The sequence below is a fragment of the Muscardinus avellanarius genome (genome assembly GCF_963383645.1).
Source record: "Muscardinus avellanarius genome assembly, chromosome: 21".
NCBI classification, from domain to species: Eukaryota; Metazoa; Chordata; class Mammalia; order Rodentia; family Gliridae; genus Muscardinus; species Muscardinus avellanarius.
Genome location: NC_137807.1, coordinates 11,778,027 through 11,792,595, shown reverse-complemented (window position 1 = coordinate 11,792,595; position 14,569 = coordinate 11,778,027). Strand labels below are relative to the sequence as shown.

At 50.1% G+C, this 14,569-nt stretch overlaps 1 protein-coding gene across 1 annotated transcript in view; it reads left to right on the top strand.

Annotated features, from left to right (window-relative positions):
• KSR2 (kinase suppressor of ras 2) overlaps window positions 1-14,569 on the top strand; it is a gene marked incomplete at both ends in the record, with an annotated part of 432,583 nt that overhangs the window by 89,151 nt on the left and 328,863 nt on the right. Inside the window, one exon of the mRNA XM_080717771.1 lies at window positions 11,342-11,482. Within this exon, the coding sequence (XP_080573897.1) occupies window positions 11,342-11,482 (141 nt within the window). The remainder of the gene's footprint in view (window positions 1-11,341; window positions 11,483-14,569) is intronic.

Sequence of the window (14,569 nt, the reverse complement as noted above, 5' to 3'; positions counted from 1 at the left end):
GTACTGGGAATGGAACCCAGGGGCATTATACCTCTGAGCTACATCCCCAGCCCTAGTTTTTAGTCTTTTATTATTTCTGAAATAGGGTCTCACCGAGTTGCAGAGGGCCTCACTAAGTAACTGAGGCTGTCTGCAAATCAGGAGCCTCTAGTCTCCACCTCCCGAAAGCTGGGATTACAATCATCCATCACCATCCCCGGCCATAGGATCCTTCTCGATCCTTCTCCCTGTCCTTTGTCTGGGATCTTAGCTCTCTCCTCCCTGTAGTTTAGGCAATGTGCAGACCCCCCTGAGACGTTTGGCCTGCTCCTTGAGTTTAGCTCCCATCCTCACAGCTGCCCGGGGACAGGGGCGCAGGGTCTGGAACTTTATCCTGATGCCCTGTCTCCTCCCATGCAGCACCTGCCTATGAGCTTTTTTTTTTTTTTCTTTCTTTCTTTCTTTTCTTTTTTTTTAAAATAACAACACCATCAATCTTTCCTACTCGCCGCCGAGAGGTCTCACAGTTCAAAATGTCAGTGCGGAGGTTACGCCCCCGCCCCTTCAGCATCTATTTTCCTGTGTGAAGTGGCCCCTGGTGAATGATTAAGAGTGAAGCTGGTGGTGTGTGCCTCAGGGAGGTGCGGGCCACGACGTGGAAGTTTAGGGCCGGCGTGCTTCTGAGTTTAATTTATTAGCCAGTTTACCCCCCTTAAATACAGCCAAAGTGTCTTCTCTTCCCTTCTCATGGAGATTCCTCCCGGGTGGTCATTACCGAGACGCCAGTTTTCCTATAGGACCCCTGATTTCTGCTCTTGCCTGCTTCTGCTCCTCCTCGTCACAGTCCCAGGTTCTGTGTACAGTCCTGCCCTTTCTGGAATTTTAACCCCCGGAGGCACATCCGTTAATCAAACCACCTAATGGATACCCCCAGTTAATGGCGTTGGAGGAAGAGCCCTCTCTGCCTGGTCAGGCCCGCCGCAGTGGTTCTGAACTATTGGCCTCCCTCTGAACTGTCTGGGGATCTTGTTTATAGAAAAAAGAGAATCCCCCACCCCCAGGAGTATCTGGGGCTGGAGCTGGGGCTGAACAGGGGCTCAGCATGAGTATTTTTAACAAGCTCCCCAGGTGATTCTGTAGAAAGTTCAAGTCCCACAGCTTTGAAGTGCGGTGTAGAAATAAGGATCAGGACAGGCTCGGGGCAGCTCAGTCCCTGCTTGTTATCCACCCGGCCTTAGGCAAGTTAAATGATCACCCTCTGCCTCTATTTTCTCACCTCCCAAATGGGCATAACTGATTTTTAGCTCTTAAGGTGCCTATGGATGTTAGCTTTCCGTTGCTATGATAAAATACCCAATCTCGTTAACTTATAAGGAAAAAGGGTTTATTTTGGCTCTGATTTTAGAAGTTTTTTTTCCTTTGGTGTGTGTGTGTGTGTGTGTGTGTGTGTGTGTGTGTGTGTGTGTGTGTTACTAGGGATTAAATCCAGGGGCATCCTACCTCTGAGCTCTACCTCCAGCCCTATTTTGCTTTCTTTTGAAACAAGGACTAAGTATAAGTTGCGGAGGCTGGCTGCAAACCTGCAGTCCTCCTTGTCTCAGCCTCCTATGCACTGGAATTAAGTTTCAGAGGTCTTAATCATGGTCTCTTGGGCCTGTTGTTTCTTCCTGGTGGCCAGGAAGGAGAGAGAGAGAGAAAGAGGGGGGAGAGGGGAGGGGAGAGAGCACACCTTTCAGTATTATACCCTCAAAGATCTACTTCTTCCAACCAAGCCCCGCCTCTTAAAATTTCCATCATCTTCCAATCGCCCCATCAACTGGGGACCAAGCCTTCAACACAGGAGCTTTTGGGGCCATATAAGACCCAAACCATAATACTATGATAATAAAAACATTAATAAAGCACTTAGCACAGTGCCTGGCCTGTAGTTAATGTTCCCTAAGACTTAGTTATGATTACAGTTACGAATGTTATTGTATAACAGTTTATTAAAAATAGCATTGGCCAGGCAAAGGTGGCACGTGCCTGTAATCCCAGGACTTGGGAGGCTAAGACAAGAGGATTCAGGTTTGAGGCCAGCCTCAGCAATTTAGCAAGACTCTTTTTCAAAATAAAAAAAAAAATAAAATAGGGCTAGAGGTGTTGCTTGGAGGTAGACTGCCCCTGGGTTCAATCCCCAGTACGACAACAAACAATAACAAAATAATAGCATTATTAATAACAGATTAGTAGGCACAGGGCTGACAGATAAAAATACCCACGGATGTCAGTTTTATTTCTATAAATGTATATGTACTACATAATAGAAATATTTTATATTATATGCTATATATGAATTACCACGTATATGTTACATGTGAAATATCTAATTCTGTGACTACATCTATGACTGGCCTTTATGCAATACGTTGTAGGACTACATTATGGCAGGATGTATTAGCCCATAAATGCTCCAGTCCTCGTGATGATTGTGTAAGGAAGTTACTCCTGGGTGGCGGCTAGTAAGTGCTCATTAATTATGCGAATTCTTTTTTACTATTGTTTGCAATACTCAGGAGCACTCAGATCCTGTAAAAGAAAAGGAGGTTCCCCAGGAACACGGGGGGCTGTAACCCAAGGGTGCTACAGGGACGAGTCCTCCGCTTCACTGGGTCTGAGCAGGGAGAAGTGTGTCTCCCAGGCCGCCAGCCCTCTCCCAGCAGGGAATTTGCCTCTGGATGCAAATAGGTTGGTTACTTGAGACCTTCTCAGTCAAATAATTCCCCCTGTTAGCCGGCCCCGCCGAGCTGGGGGTGTTATGACAATGGTCGTCCTGGCAACCGTGGAAGGCGTTGGTCTCAGGCTGGCTGCAGCCGGCAGCACCGATTTCATTACCCTCCTGGGGCCTGAGAACCTGTTGGCCTGCACATGCACACCAGAGACCCGGCCCTGCGCCCGCTGCAAGGGGGATCGGGCTTTATCTCTAGAGGCCTGATGCCCACTTAATTGAAAGACCCAGAAAAATACATTGAGCACCAACTGTATGCCAGGCATGATTCTGAACTCCAGGAAAAAGACAGTCTGAGGGGTGTGCGGTGGGGGGGGGGGAGGTGTAACCATGGAAACCAATAAACACGCTGATTTGTGAGCTGGCAAAGTGCTGCCGAGGGGGAAAACAGGTTGGTATGATGATGCCATTGGGGGTGGTCGGGAAGAGGAAACACCCGCGGGGTGGGGACACGCAGGCTGTGCCCGTGGCTGGCAGGACGGTGGTCTGGGCGGTGGGAGGCCAGACCCTGGGCATGAGGACTGCTCAGGAGAAGGCTGCAATCCAGGGTTTTGCGTGCAGTCCCAAGGGTGCAGCACCTCCGGGACCTGCCTCTGCCCGTGTGGCCTTTAGGCCCGCTGGGTCATTCCCAAGCCTCAGTTTCCCTTATGTGAAAGGGGGCGGGAGATGAGGTTTGTGCACCAGACGGTGGAGGGGTGGTGCCGGGTTCCTCCCAACTTTCATGATCTCTGCTTTGCTTTTGAAAAGAGCACCCAAGGGTGACAGTTCGGGGTTCTCACCAGCCAACCCCCCCTGGACTTGCTCATAGGTCTCTGGGTTTGTGTTGGTTTAGATGCTGAGAGAAAAGTTTCCCGTCTCACATTAGGGATTTCAGACACAATTATTTTTAGCTCTGTCACATGTCTTGACTTTTTAATTTTTTTTTTGTTTATGCTGCTAAATTTACCGTCGTGCTAATACGTACAGAGTACAGTAATAAGGCAGGAAGGAGGATGCTCAGATGGAGACGGCCTGCAAAAATTTTCCATCTGCTGTGGAAGGTGTCAGGCTGCCCCCTGGTGGGGACACGGGGGATTGCAATGCAGGGTCCCACCTCGGCTAGAGTGGACGTGCTGTGATCAATCCTTCTAACCCTAGCCGGGCTCAGGGGACCCCACTCTGCCCCACGGTGCAGGCTCATGGTGGGCGCAGCGCCCGTGTGCATGTGCCAGGAGACCCTTTTCTTTAAAAAAAGAAGATGGAACCTTGGGACTTTGTGCCTTGGGACTCGAGGGTGACCAAGCGTACATTGTCATGATCCTCAGATAACGGCTCATCGCTGGGGCCATTTTGGAAACCGATTCAGTGATTTAAGGGGACTGAAAATCAATACCCCAAATCCAACCCTTGGGGAGACCAGCACCTCGCTTACTTCGAGGCACTTTATAGCCAATACTTTTGTAAAATACAGTAAGAATGATTTGCCAGAGACATGACGTGGAAAAAAACCCAAGCAAAATCCACTTTGAAAAAAATGATAGATTCAAGAGACATAAAAATTACCCTGTCAAATAGCTATAAAAGTGTCTGCCTGCGGTCTCTCGATTTCTGCCCGTCTCTGAGAGGCCCAGGCACCTGTCTTCGGGACTCACCTGAGATGAAGCGTTACCACCCTAGAGGCAGGACTGCTCTGGAGCCCTAGTTCTTTATATCTAGAAACCACCTAAAAACACTGCTTTCTTTGGTACTGAAGACTGAACCCAGGGCGGTTCTACCTAAGAGCTACACTCCTAGCCCTTTTTTATTTTATTTTATTTTGAAGCAAGGTCTCACTAAATTGCTGAGGCTGGCTTCGAACCTGTAATCCTTCTGTCTCAGCCTGCCAACTACTGGGATTACAGGCATGTGGCCCCATGCCTGGCCCAAGCACACTTTCAATGAACGGGAAGCCTTCTTTCCCTTAGTATAAACGTGGAATGGCAGCCAGAGCGTTGCTTTGGGAGAAACCCTTTGTCCAGCTTTGGACTGGACGCTGAGCCTCGGCCAATCGGGCTCTGACTCCTGCCCCGTGACCTTGTGCGGTGCCCGCAGGGGACGGCCCTGCCTCACTGGGGCCCCTGAAGGCTGCTCTGGGGATCGCTCAGTAAGTGTCTGCTGCCTGGCTGAGCCCCTGGCCCTTGGGGGGCACGGCTTCCTGAGGGCGCTGAGCTCTGGCTTCCGGAACCCAGTTCCTACCCTGGTTTTTTTTTTTTAATTATTGCTTACAGAACCAGAAATTTAAGCTTCTCTGAGAAACACATTTCTTTATTACAGAATAATTGGGACAGTGGCTGCGTTTTTCTCACACTTGCCTGGTCCTTGAGAGTCATTGGGTGCTGCTGGTTTTACAGATTCACTGAATTAGGATTGCTAGGGTCTGAAAGTGCCATTGTGTGTGTGTGTGTGTGTGTGTGTGTGTGTGTGTGTGTGTGTGTGTGTGGTGTAACCCAGGGGCATTCTACCACTAAGATGCACCCCAGCTCTATTTTTTTTTTTTTTTTTTTTTGGTGTATTAGAGATGGAACCAGGGCCTTCTACCTCTGGGCGACACTCTCAGACCTATTTTGTATTTTTGTATTTTTATTTGGAAACAGGGTCTCTTAAGCCAGCTGAGGCTGGCTTCGAACCTGCGCGATCTCCTGTCTCAGCCTCTCAAGCGCGGGGATTACAGGTGTGCGCCACCACGCCCGGCTTCTATTTTATTTTTATTTTATTTTATTTTTTGTGGTACCAGGGGTGGAACCAGGGGCCCTCTACCTCCGGGCTATACTCCCAGACCTATTTTATACTTTATTTAGAAACAGGGTCTCACTAAGTTGTTGAGAGCCTCACTCAGTAGCTGAGGCTGGCTTCGAACCCGCGCGATCCTCCTGCCTCAGCCTCCCAAGCCCTGGAATTACAAGCATGCGCCACCATTCCTGGCCTGTTTTATTTTCATTTTGAAACAGGGTCTTACTAGGTTGATGAGACTCTCACTGCTTGTTGAGGCTGTCCTTAAACCTGTGATCCTCTTGTCTCAGCCTCCCAAATACTGGGATTACAGGCGTGCACCACCACACTTGGCTGGAGGCTCAATTTTTAACAAATATCCCCAGATAATCCTTATAGTTAGGAAGTTGGAGAAAAATAACATTAAGATTGTCTAGTGCCTTGGGATAGCGCCTAAACGCCATGACCTGCATCTGTACAATGGGGCTGCCAGGGCTATTTTGATAAGGCAATAAAATAATGTATATTATGTATATTAAGTGCCCACTTATGTTTAAAACTTACTTAATGAGATGTATGACATTAAGAATCGCCTATGTATCGTGTGTGTGTGTGTGTGTGTGTGTGTGTGTGTGTGTGTGTTACTGGGGATAGAACTCAGGGGCCTTCTATATCAGAGCGACACCCCCAGCCTCATTTTATTTTATTGTTTTTATTTGAAACAGAGGGCCTTACTAAATTGCTGAGGCTGGCTATGAACCTGTGATCCTTCTGTCTCAGCCTCCCAAGCACTGGGATTGCAAGCGTGTGCCACTCTGCCCGGCTCCTGTGCATTTTATTTTATTTTATTTTTTGCAACACTGGAGATGAAACCCGGGGACATTCTACTTCCGAGCTACACCCCCAGGCTATTTCTATTCTTCATTTTGAAACAGGGTCTCACTGAGTTGCAGAGGGCCTCACTAAGTAGCTGAGGCTGTCTGCGAACCACGATCCTCCTGTCTCAGCCTCCCGAATGCTGGGATGACAAGTGTGCCACCACGCCTGGCTCCCAGTGTTGATTTTTAAAAATTAATTAATTTTTTTGTGGTACTGGGGTTCCTGGAAACCCTTCTACCTCCAGGTTATACTCCCAGACCCATTTTTATAATTTTTTATTTGGAAACAGGGTCTCCTAAGCCAGCGCGGCTGGCTTCGAACCTACGCCATCCTCCTGTCTCCGCCTCCCAAGCGCGGGGATGACAAGCGTGCGCCACCACGCCCGGCTCCAGTGTTTATTTTTTATTTTGAAACAGGGTCTCAGTAAATTGCACAGAGCCTAAGTAGCTGGGGCTGGCTGTGAACCTGCGATTCCCTGTTCTCAGCCTCCCGAGTCCTGGGGTTGGGAGTGTGTGCCAATGGGTCTTAATAGCATGAAGCCCTTGAGCGTCTCAGGATCCGCGGGGACGCTGCACCGAGTCCTCCGGCATGGCCTCCCACAGGTGTGCTCGGTGGCGGTCCTATTTTTCCGCTTTTGATTGTTAAACTTACTTCCCTTGCACTTCTAATTTGAAAGGGCTACCGAACCCCTTGAGTTCTCCAGGGTCTTTACTGTTCATCGGCGCAGGCCTGTAATCCCGGCACTTAGGAGACGGACACAGGAAGATGGCAGGTTCGCGGCCAGCCTCGGCAACTTAGCAAGGCCCTGTTTCAGAATATAAAGGGGTGGGGGCGTAGCTCAGAGGCAGAATGCCCCCCCCCCTTCAATCCCCAGTACTAAAAAATAAAAGGAAAATAAACGGTCACAACCTTGTTACCTTTTCTAAAGACACCAGATCTTCATTTACTTTACGATATTTAAAATGCAACACAGGCATCCTAGGTATAGAATCATAAACAATAAAACCGTATGAGCTGGGCGTGGTGGCGCACATTTGCAATCCCAGTACTTGGGAGGCTGAAACAGGAGGATCTCGGGCCAGCCTCAGCTACTTAGGCCCCTCTGCAAATCAGTGAGACCCTGTGTCAAAATAAAGAATAATAGCCGGGCGTGGTGGGCACGCTTGTCATCCCCGCGCTTGGGAGGCGGAGACAGGAGGATCGCGCAGGTTCGAAGCCAGCCGCGCTGGCTTAAGAGACCCTGTTTCAAAAATATAAAATAGGTCTGGGAGTGTAGCCCGGGGGTAGAAGGGCTTCCAGGAACCCCAGTACCACACACAAATAAATAAATAAATAAATAATAAACAAATAAATAAAAATAAAAAATGTATCGGTGCGTTGTAATTACACACCCGAGTGAAACAGAGGGCCTTACTAAATTGCTGAGGCTGGCTATGAACCTGTGATCCTTCTGTCTCAGCCTCCCAAGCACTGGGATTGCAAGCGTGTGCCACTCTGCCCGGCTCCTGTGCACTTTATTTAATTTTATTTTTTGCAACACTGGAGATGAAACCCAGGGGCTCAGGACAAAGTTTGACCAGACTCATTTCCGACCGAGCGCCTCCCTGTCCCCTCTTCCCTCTCCCTGGTCCTGTTCCTCCGCTCTCCTGGTCTCCCTTTAATGCTCATGAGACCCACCGCCGCTTTATTCTTTTCTTCTAACTTCCATAAATAAGAGAAAACACGGGATCCTTGCTGGTCTGCATCTGGCTTACTTTTCTTAATGTACTGCACTCAAATTCCCTCCCTTTTCTTGAAAGTGACACAATTTTGTTTTTCTTTGTTTTTCATTTATTTATTTATTTACTTATTTTTTCTGGTGGTACTGGGGTTCCTGGAAGCCCTTCTACCTCCAGGCTATACTCCCAGACCTATTTTTATATTTTTATTTGGAGACAGGGTCTCTTAAGCCAGCGCGGCTGGCTTCGAACCTGTGCAATCCTCCTGTCTCCGCCTCCCAAGCATGGGGATGACAAGCCTGCGCCACCAGGCCCGGCATCACACCTAGTCTTTTAAAGTGTTATAACAGCTTCCTATTTACAGCAAGTTAACACACATGCCTTTTTTTTTTTTTTTTTTGGTCTGTGTGTATAGTCCTGGGAATTGAACCTCAGGGGTATTCTACCTCTGAGCTCAACCCCCAGACCTATTTTGTTATTTATTTATTTATTTATTTATTTATTTATTTTGGTGGTGGTACTGGGGTTCCTGGAAGCCCTTCTATCTCCGGGCTACACTCCCAGACCTATTTTTACATTTTTATTTGGAAACAGGGTCTCCTAAGCCAGCGCGAGCGGCTGGCTTCGAACCTGCGCGATCCTCCTGTCTCTGCCTCCCAAGCGCGGGGATGACAAGCGTGCGCCACCACGCCCGGCTTGTTATTTTTTTAAATGTTGAAACAGGTCTCGCTAAGTTGCTGAGGTCGGCATGGACCTGCCATCTCCCGTCTCCACCTCCCGAGTCCTACGATTCCAGGTGGGCAGCGCCACGCTCAGGCTCAGCCGCGCTGTGGTGCCTGACGTTGCTGTACAGAAGGAAACAGAAAAGAATAGATCCCCGTAGCATCACCTCAAGAGGCGACTACTGCTGGCATCCGGTAACAAACCACTGTAGCTCTTTCTACACGCTCTGTGCATGTAATTTCTTAAAACAGTGTACCCGTCATCCTCGTGAACATACATGACCCAGAGCTCAACTCTTCTGAGTAAATCTACGCCCTCCGCTGGGAAAGGTGTTCCTTTACTTGATTCTAAATTCTGATAAAGGTTGCAACGTCCATTGTGATCTCTTTATAAAATGTGCAGTGGAATTGTGCAAATGAATTGCCTTTAACACCCAGGGATGGAATCGGTCACCTCTTTCCACCGCGCACACTTGTGATCCCAGGACCTGGGAGGCTGAGACAGGAGGAGCGCAGGTTCACCATCGGCTTCAGCGTCTCAGGCCCTCTGCAACTTATTTCAAAATAAAAAATCAAACAGGGCTGGGGGCAAAAAGAGCTCAGAGGTAGAATGCCCCTGGGTTCATTCCCAGTACAAAAATAAAAACAATACAATAAAATCGGAAGGGGAGTTCCCCACAGGAAAGCTGAGGGGGAACGGAGGCGGACCATGAAGAAGCCACAGACGTCTGTGTTGCATGTCTTGTGACCGTAGGGTTCTAGAACCATCTTCCTGATAAACCTCGCTTGACTGCTTTGAGATGCTGTAGACATCCGCAGGCCTAAGGGTGTTGACTTTGCTCCATTTAATTACCTTCATTAGATACATCTTAAGTGACCCAGATTATGTGCTCTGGGGAATTACGAAAACAGCACAGAAACTCCGTGCATGCCTTAATCTCAGTATTTGGGAGGCTGAGACAGGAGGATGGCAGGTTCGAGGCTGGCCTCAGCAATTTAGGAGGGCCCTCTACAACTTAGTGAGACCCTAATTTATGAATAAAAATTAAAATAAAATGGCTTTTTTGAAATTAAGTAACACACGCGCGCGCACACACACACACGCACACACACACACACAACCATTTCTTCTGTCCCCCTTTATAAAGTCTCTCCATCCCAAATGGGAAGCCTGGACTGGCTCCTTTGACATCCTTTCCCTGCGCGGGCAGTCACGTAGTAACTGTCTTTTGTTGGTGTTGTTTGTTGTTACAAAATTAGCCATTAAAGCCTTTCCTCTGGAGTGTCTTAGCATCCTTTGAGAAACATGGATTCCAGTCCCTCTCGTTTTGTTTTATTTTATTTTATTTTATTTTATTTTATTTTGTGGTATTGAAGATGGAACCCAGCGGCATTCGACCTCCAAGCTACAGCCCCTGCCCTATTTTTTATTCTTTATTTTGAAACAGGGTCCCACTGAGTTGCAGAGGTCCGCGCTAAGTAGCTGAGGCTGTCCGCGAACCGCGATCCTCCGGCCTCAGCCTCCCGAATGCCGGGATGACAAGCGTGCGCCACCGCGCCCGGCTTGATTTTTTATTTTGAAACGGGGTCTCTCTAGTTTGCTGAGGGCCTCGTTAACTGCGGAGGCTGGCCTCTCATTTTAAACACATCATGAATACTTGTGCGTGACTTAGAAGTCGGAGGGCACACGAGGGTTCGGATAAAATCTTTCTCCCACCTCCGCTCCCCACCCTCCTTCTCCCCTTTCCTAGAAGATGAGGAATCCTTCCAGGGCCGCTCTGCACTTGCAGAGACGCACACATGGAAACCCTCTCCGTGGGAATGGAAGGGCATTCGTTTTTATTTCTCTACAGGTCTTGGGAACCGTGTTGTAGCCGCGCACAGCGCACTCCCCTGTCTTGCGTTATAGCTGCGAGGAGTTCTTTGTGGGTTTGTAGAATCATCTATCCAACGAGATAGATTCCTCCTTGTAAGACCCCCAGGGCATTTGCCAGCTTTTGCTCTAATAAAATATCCGTGGACACAGCTGTTTTATGTAGAATGACTGTGTGGAGGATGTGTTTCTCCAAGAAGAGCCATTGGGCCGAAGGGTTTGTGCAGTCGAGACGTGAACGGATCCAGCCACAGGGCCGTCCCCGGCGGCACCGATGTGTGTCCCTGAGTCGGAGATTGCCTGTGTGGCAGCCTTCACCAACATGGTGGGGGGTAGAGGGATGGAGTGTGTCTTAGGTCTTAGTACATTTTTGTGTTACTGTAACAAAATACCAGAGGCCAGGTACTTTATAAAAAAAAGGTTTTTTTTTTTTACTTGGTCCGGTGAGGACATTAACCCCTCCTGAGGGGCCCGCATGACCTCTTTGCACACGGCCTGGCCTCTCAGTGCTCTGACGTCGGGAACCAAGCTTCCAGCGTGTGACATTTTGGGGCCACACTCGCACCCTGCCCGTGGGAGGGGAAGCGGGTCTCACGGGCGGTCGGGGCCGGGGGTGGGGCCGGGGTGGGGGCCGCGGCCGCCTCTGAGCGGGTCCCTGTGCTTCGTGTCCCCCCAGAGCAAGCTGGTGAAATATTTCAGCCGGCAGCTGTCCTGCAAGAAGAAGGTGGCGCTGCAGGAGCGCAACGCGGAGCTGGACGGCTTCCCCCAGCTCGGGCACTGGTTCCGGATCGTGGACGTGCGCAAGGAAGTCCTGGAGGTGACCGCCCGGCCCTGCCCCGCCCCAGCACACAGTAGGCTCTCAACAGATAGGTGCCGGACGAGGCCAGGCAGGGTCCTCGGGGCGGTGGTTCCCAGGGGGTGACAGCAGCCTTCAGCTTCGTCCCCTACTCCTGGGGTCACTTTTTATTTTTTATTTTTTTTGGTGGTACTGGGGTTCCTGGAAGCCCTTCTACCTCCGGGCTACACTCCCAGACCTATTTTTAACATTTTTATTTGGAAACAGGGTCTCCTAAGCCAGCGCGCGTGGCTTGCTTCAAACCTGCGCGATCCTCCTGTCTCTGCCTCCCAAGTGTGGGGATTACAAGCGTGCACCACCAGGCCCGGCTTTATTTTTTATTTTTTTGGTGGAACTGGGGTTCCTGGAAGCCCTTATACCTCCGGGCTACATGCCCAGACCTATTTTATATATTTTTTTATATTTGGAAACAGGGTCTCCTAAGCCAGCGTGCGCGGCTGGCTTCGAACCTGCGCGATCCTCCTGTCTCCGCCTCCCAAGTGCGGAGATGACAAGCGTGCGCCACCATGCCCAGCATGGGGTCACTTTATTTTAGTGTTTTTTTATTTTGTGTGTGTGTGGTACTGGGGATTGAACCGAGGGGCATTCTACCTCTGAGCTACCTCTCCCGCGCGATATTTCATTTTTTATTTAGAAACAGGGTCTCGCTAAAGTTGCTGAGGCTGGCCGCGAACCTGCGAACCTCTGCTTCGGCCTCCCAAGTGCTGGGATTACAGGCGTGGCCACCGGGCCGGGCTGGGCCAGGGAGTGGCTGTAGCCGCTGTGCTTTACCTCCCAGGGCAGGGCTGTCCAATGGATCTCAGTCTTCTATGATGGAAATATTTTATATCTGTGCTACATGATACGGCTCCACCGGCCACGTGTCATTACTAAGCACCTGAGCGCTGCTAGTGCAGCGGCCAAGGAGCTGGGCTCTCACTGCATTTAATGTGTGTTAATGTGACCCGGGGCCCCCATGTTGGAGAGAAAGCACCTTCTCGGAGCCGTGGTCTCCCCGTCTGCTCCACGGGGATGGCTGTCATCCTCTCCTCTTTGGTGGCTGGCGTGATAAAGCGAGAGGACCCTTAGTGCTCAGCTCACCATCTGGCTCCTTGTGGCTCTCAGTAAATTGCGGTTTACCGCTGTTGTTGTTGAAAACTTTGGAAGTAACCGGGTTTCCCAAGGCAGAAATAAGCCGGGCGTGTGGCGCACGCTCGTCATCCCAGCACTGGGGAGGCTGAGACGGGAGGATCGTGGTTCGCAGCCAGCCTCAGCTACTACTTAGCGAGGCCCTTTGCAACTCTGTGAGACCCTGTTTCAAAATAAAGAATCAAAAATAGGGCTGGGGGGCCGGGCGTGGTGGCGCACGCTTGTAATCCCCACGCTTGGGAGGCAGAGACAGGAGGATCGCGCAGGTTCGAAGCCAGCCGTGCGCGCTGGCTTAGGAGACCCTGTTTCCAAATAAAAATGTAAAAATAGATCTGGGAGTGTAGCCCGGAAGTAGAAGGGCTTCCAGGAACCCCAGTACCACACAAAAAAAAATAGGGCTGGGGGTACAGTTCAGAGGTAGAATGCCCCTGGGTTCCATCCCCAGTAACTAAAAATAAAAATAAAAAAAAGGACCAAGCAAAGCACTTGCTGGTCTGTATCCACCTCGCGGCCTAACATCTAAATTCACAAGAATAGTTTGATTTCAGCTGGGCACGCTGGCTCCTGCCCGTCATCCCAGCACCTGGGAGGCCGAGACAGGAAAACCACAGGTTCGCAGCCAGCCTCCGCTACTTAGGCCCTTTGCAATTCAGTGAGACCCTGTTTCAAAATGAACAAAGTAGGATGAGGGGTGTAGCTTGGAGATAGGGTGCCCCTGGGTTAATTTCTAGTAACACACACACACACACACACACACACACACACACACAGAAGAGGGGGTTCAGTCCTGCCTGTGCACCGAGACCCCCATTTCCAGGGAATCCTTGCTTCCTGTGGGAGCAGCCTCTGCCTGTTTCATACCCTGTCCTCCAGAGCGAGGCTCTCCTCTGCCCCGCCAGCTCTGACGTGCTGAGCTGCATGCTACGCCCACACCTCGCTCCTCCTCTGCTCACCCCATCCTCACTGCCCCCCGCCAGTGCACGTGAGGCCCGCCATTCTTCTCTTGTTCCCAGATGGTCAGAAAGCCAGGATTGCAGACATCCTTAGGATGAAAGGTTCCATAGAAACACAAATGGGGCATTCGAGCAGCGGGGCCTGGCGCGCTCTTCAGGGGCTGCTGGGCAGCACCGCAAGCAAGGCAGAAACAAATTAGACCAGGGGTTGAAAGCTGGTGGCCCTTCGGCTGTATCTGATGGGCAGGCACTTTTTACCAGACATGAGGCTCAAAATCTTATTTTGAGCCAATATTAAAACTCTGAAGGAAATTTCCTAAAAGGGGGAGAAGAAAAATTAGGGTTTGGGGTGTGGCTCGAGTGGCAGAGTACCTAAGCATGCACAAGGCCCTGGGTTCAGTTCCCAGCACCAAACAACAGCACCAACTCCAAAGGCCCAGACCTCTGGCTTCAAAGTCAGAATTCCTAATTATGCTAATTGAATCCCCAGCCAGTGGCCATGGACACTGGATCTGAAGCCCCCTTGGGTCCCCGAGGCTCTCTGCATCTTACTGGTTTGCTCACTTGCCTTTCCCTGGCCCGCTAGGCCCTGGGTCTGGACTCTTACCCTACCTAGTCTTTGGACATCTGAGTTCAAAGCCAAGACCAGCAGGGGCTCGAGCTGAAGGTCTGATTTTGTACCTGCAGTTCATGTGTATGTCCACCAGAGGGCACATTTCTGTAAAGGAGCTGAAATTCTGGCCCTGCCTGCAGTTCATGGGTGTGTCCACCAGAGGGCACCTTCCCCACATTTCCATGAAGGAGCTGAAATTCTGGCTCTCTGACTGCAGTTCATGCATATGTCCACCAGAGGGCCCCTTTCTGCGAAGGACCCTGCCCTATGGAGAAAGCATTAAAGTGAGACTTCCTTTTTGGATTCAAACTCCGGCTCCTCTCTTGTCTCACTGTGTGCCTTTGAGCAAGTGGT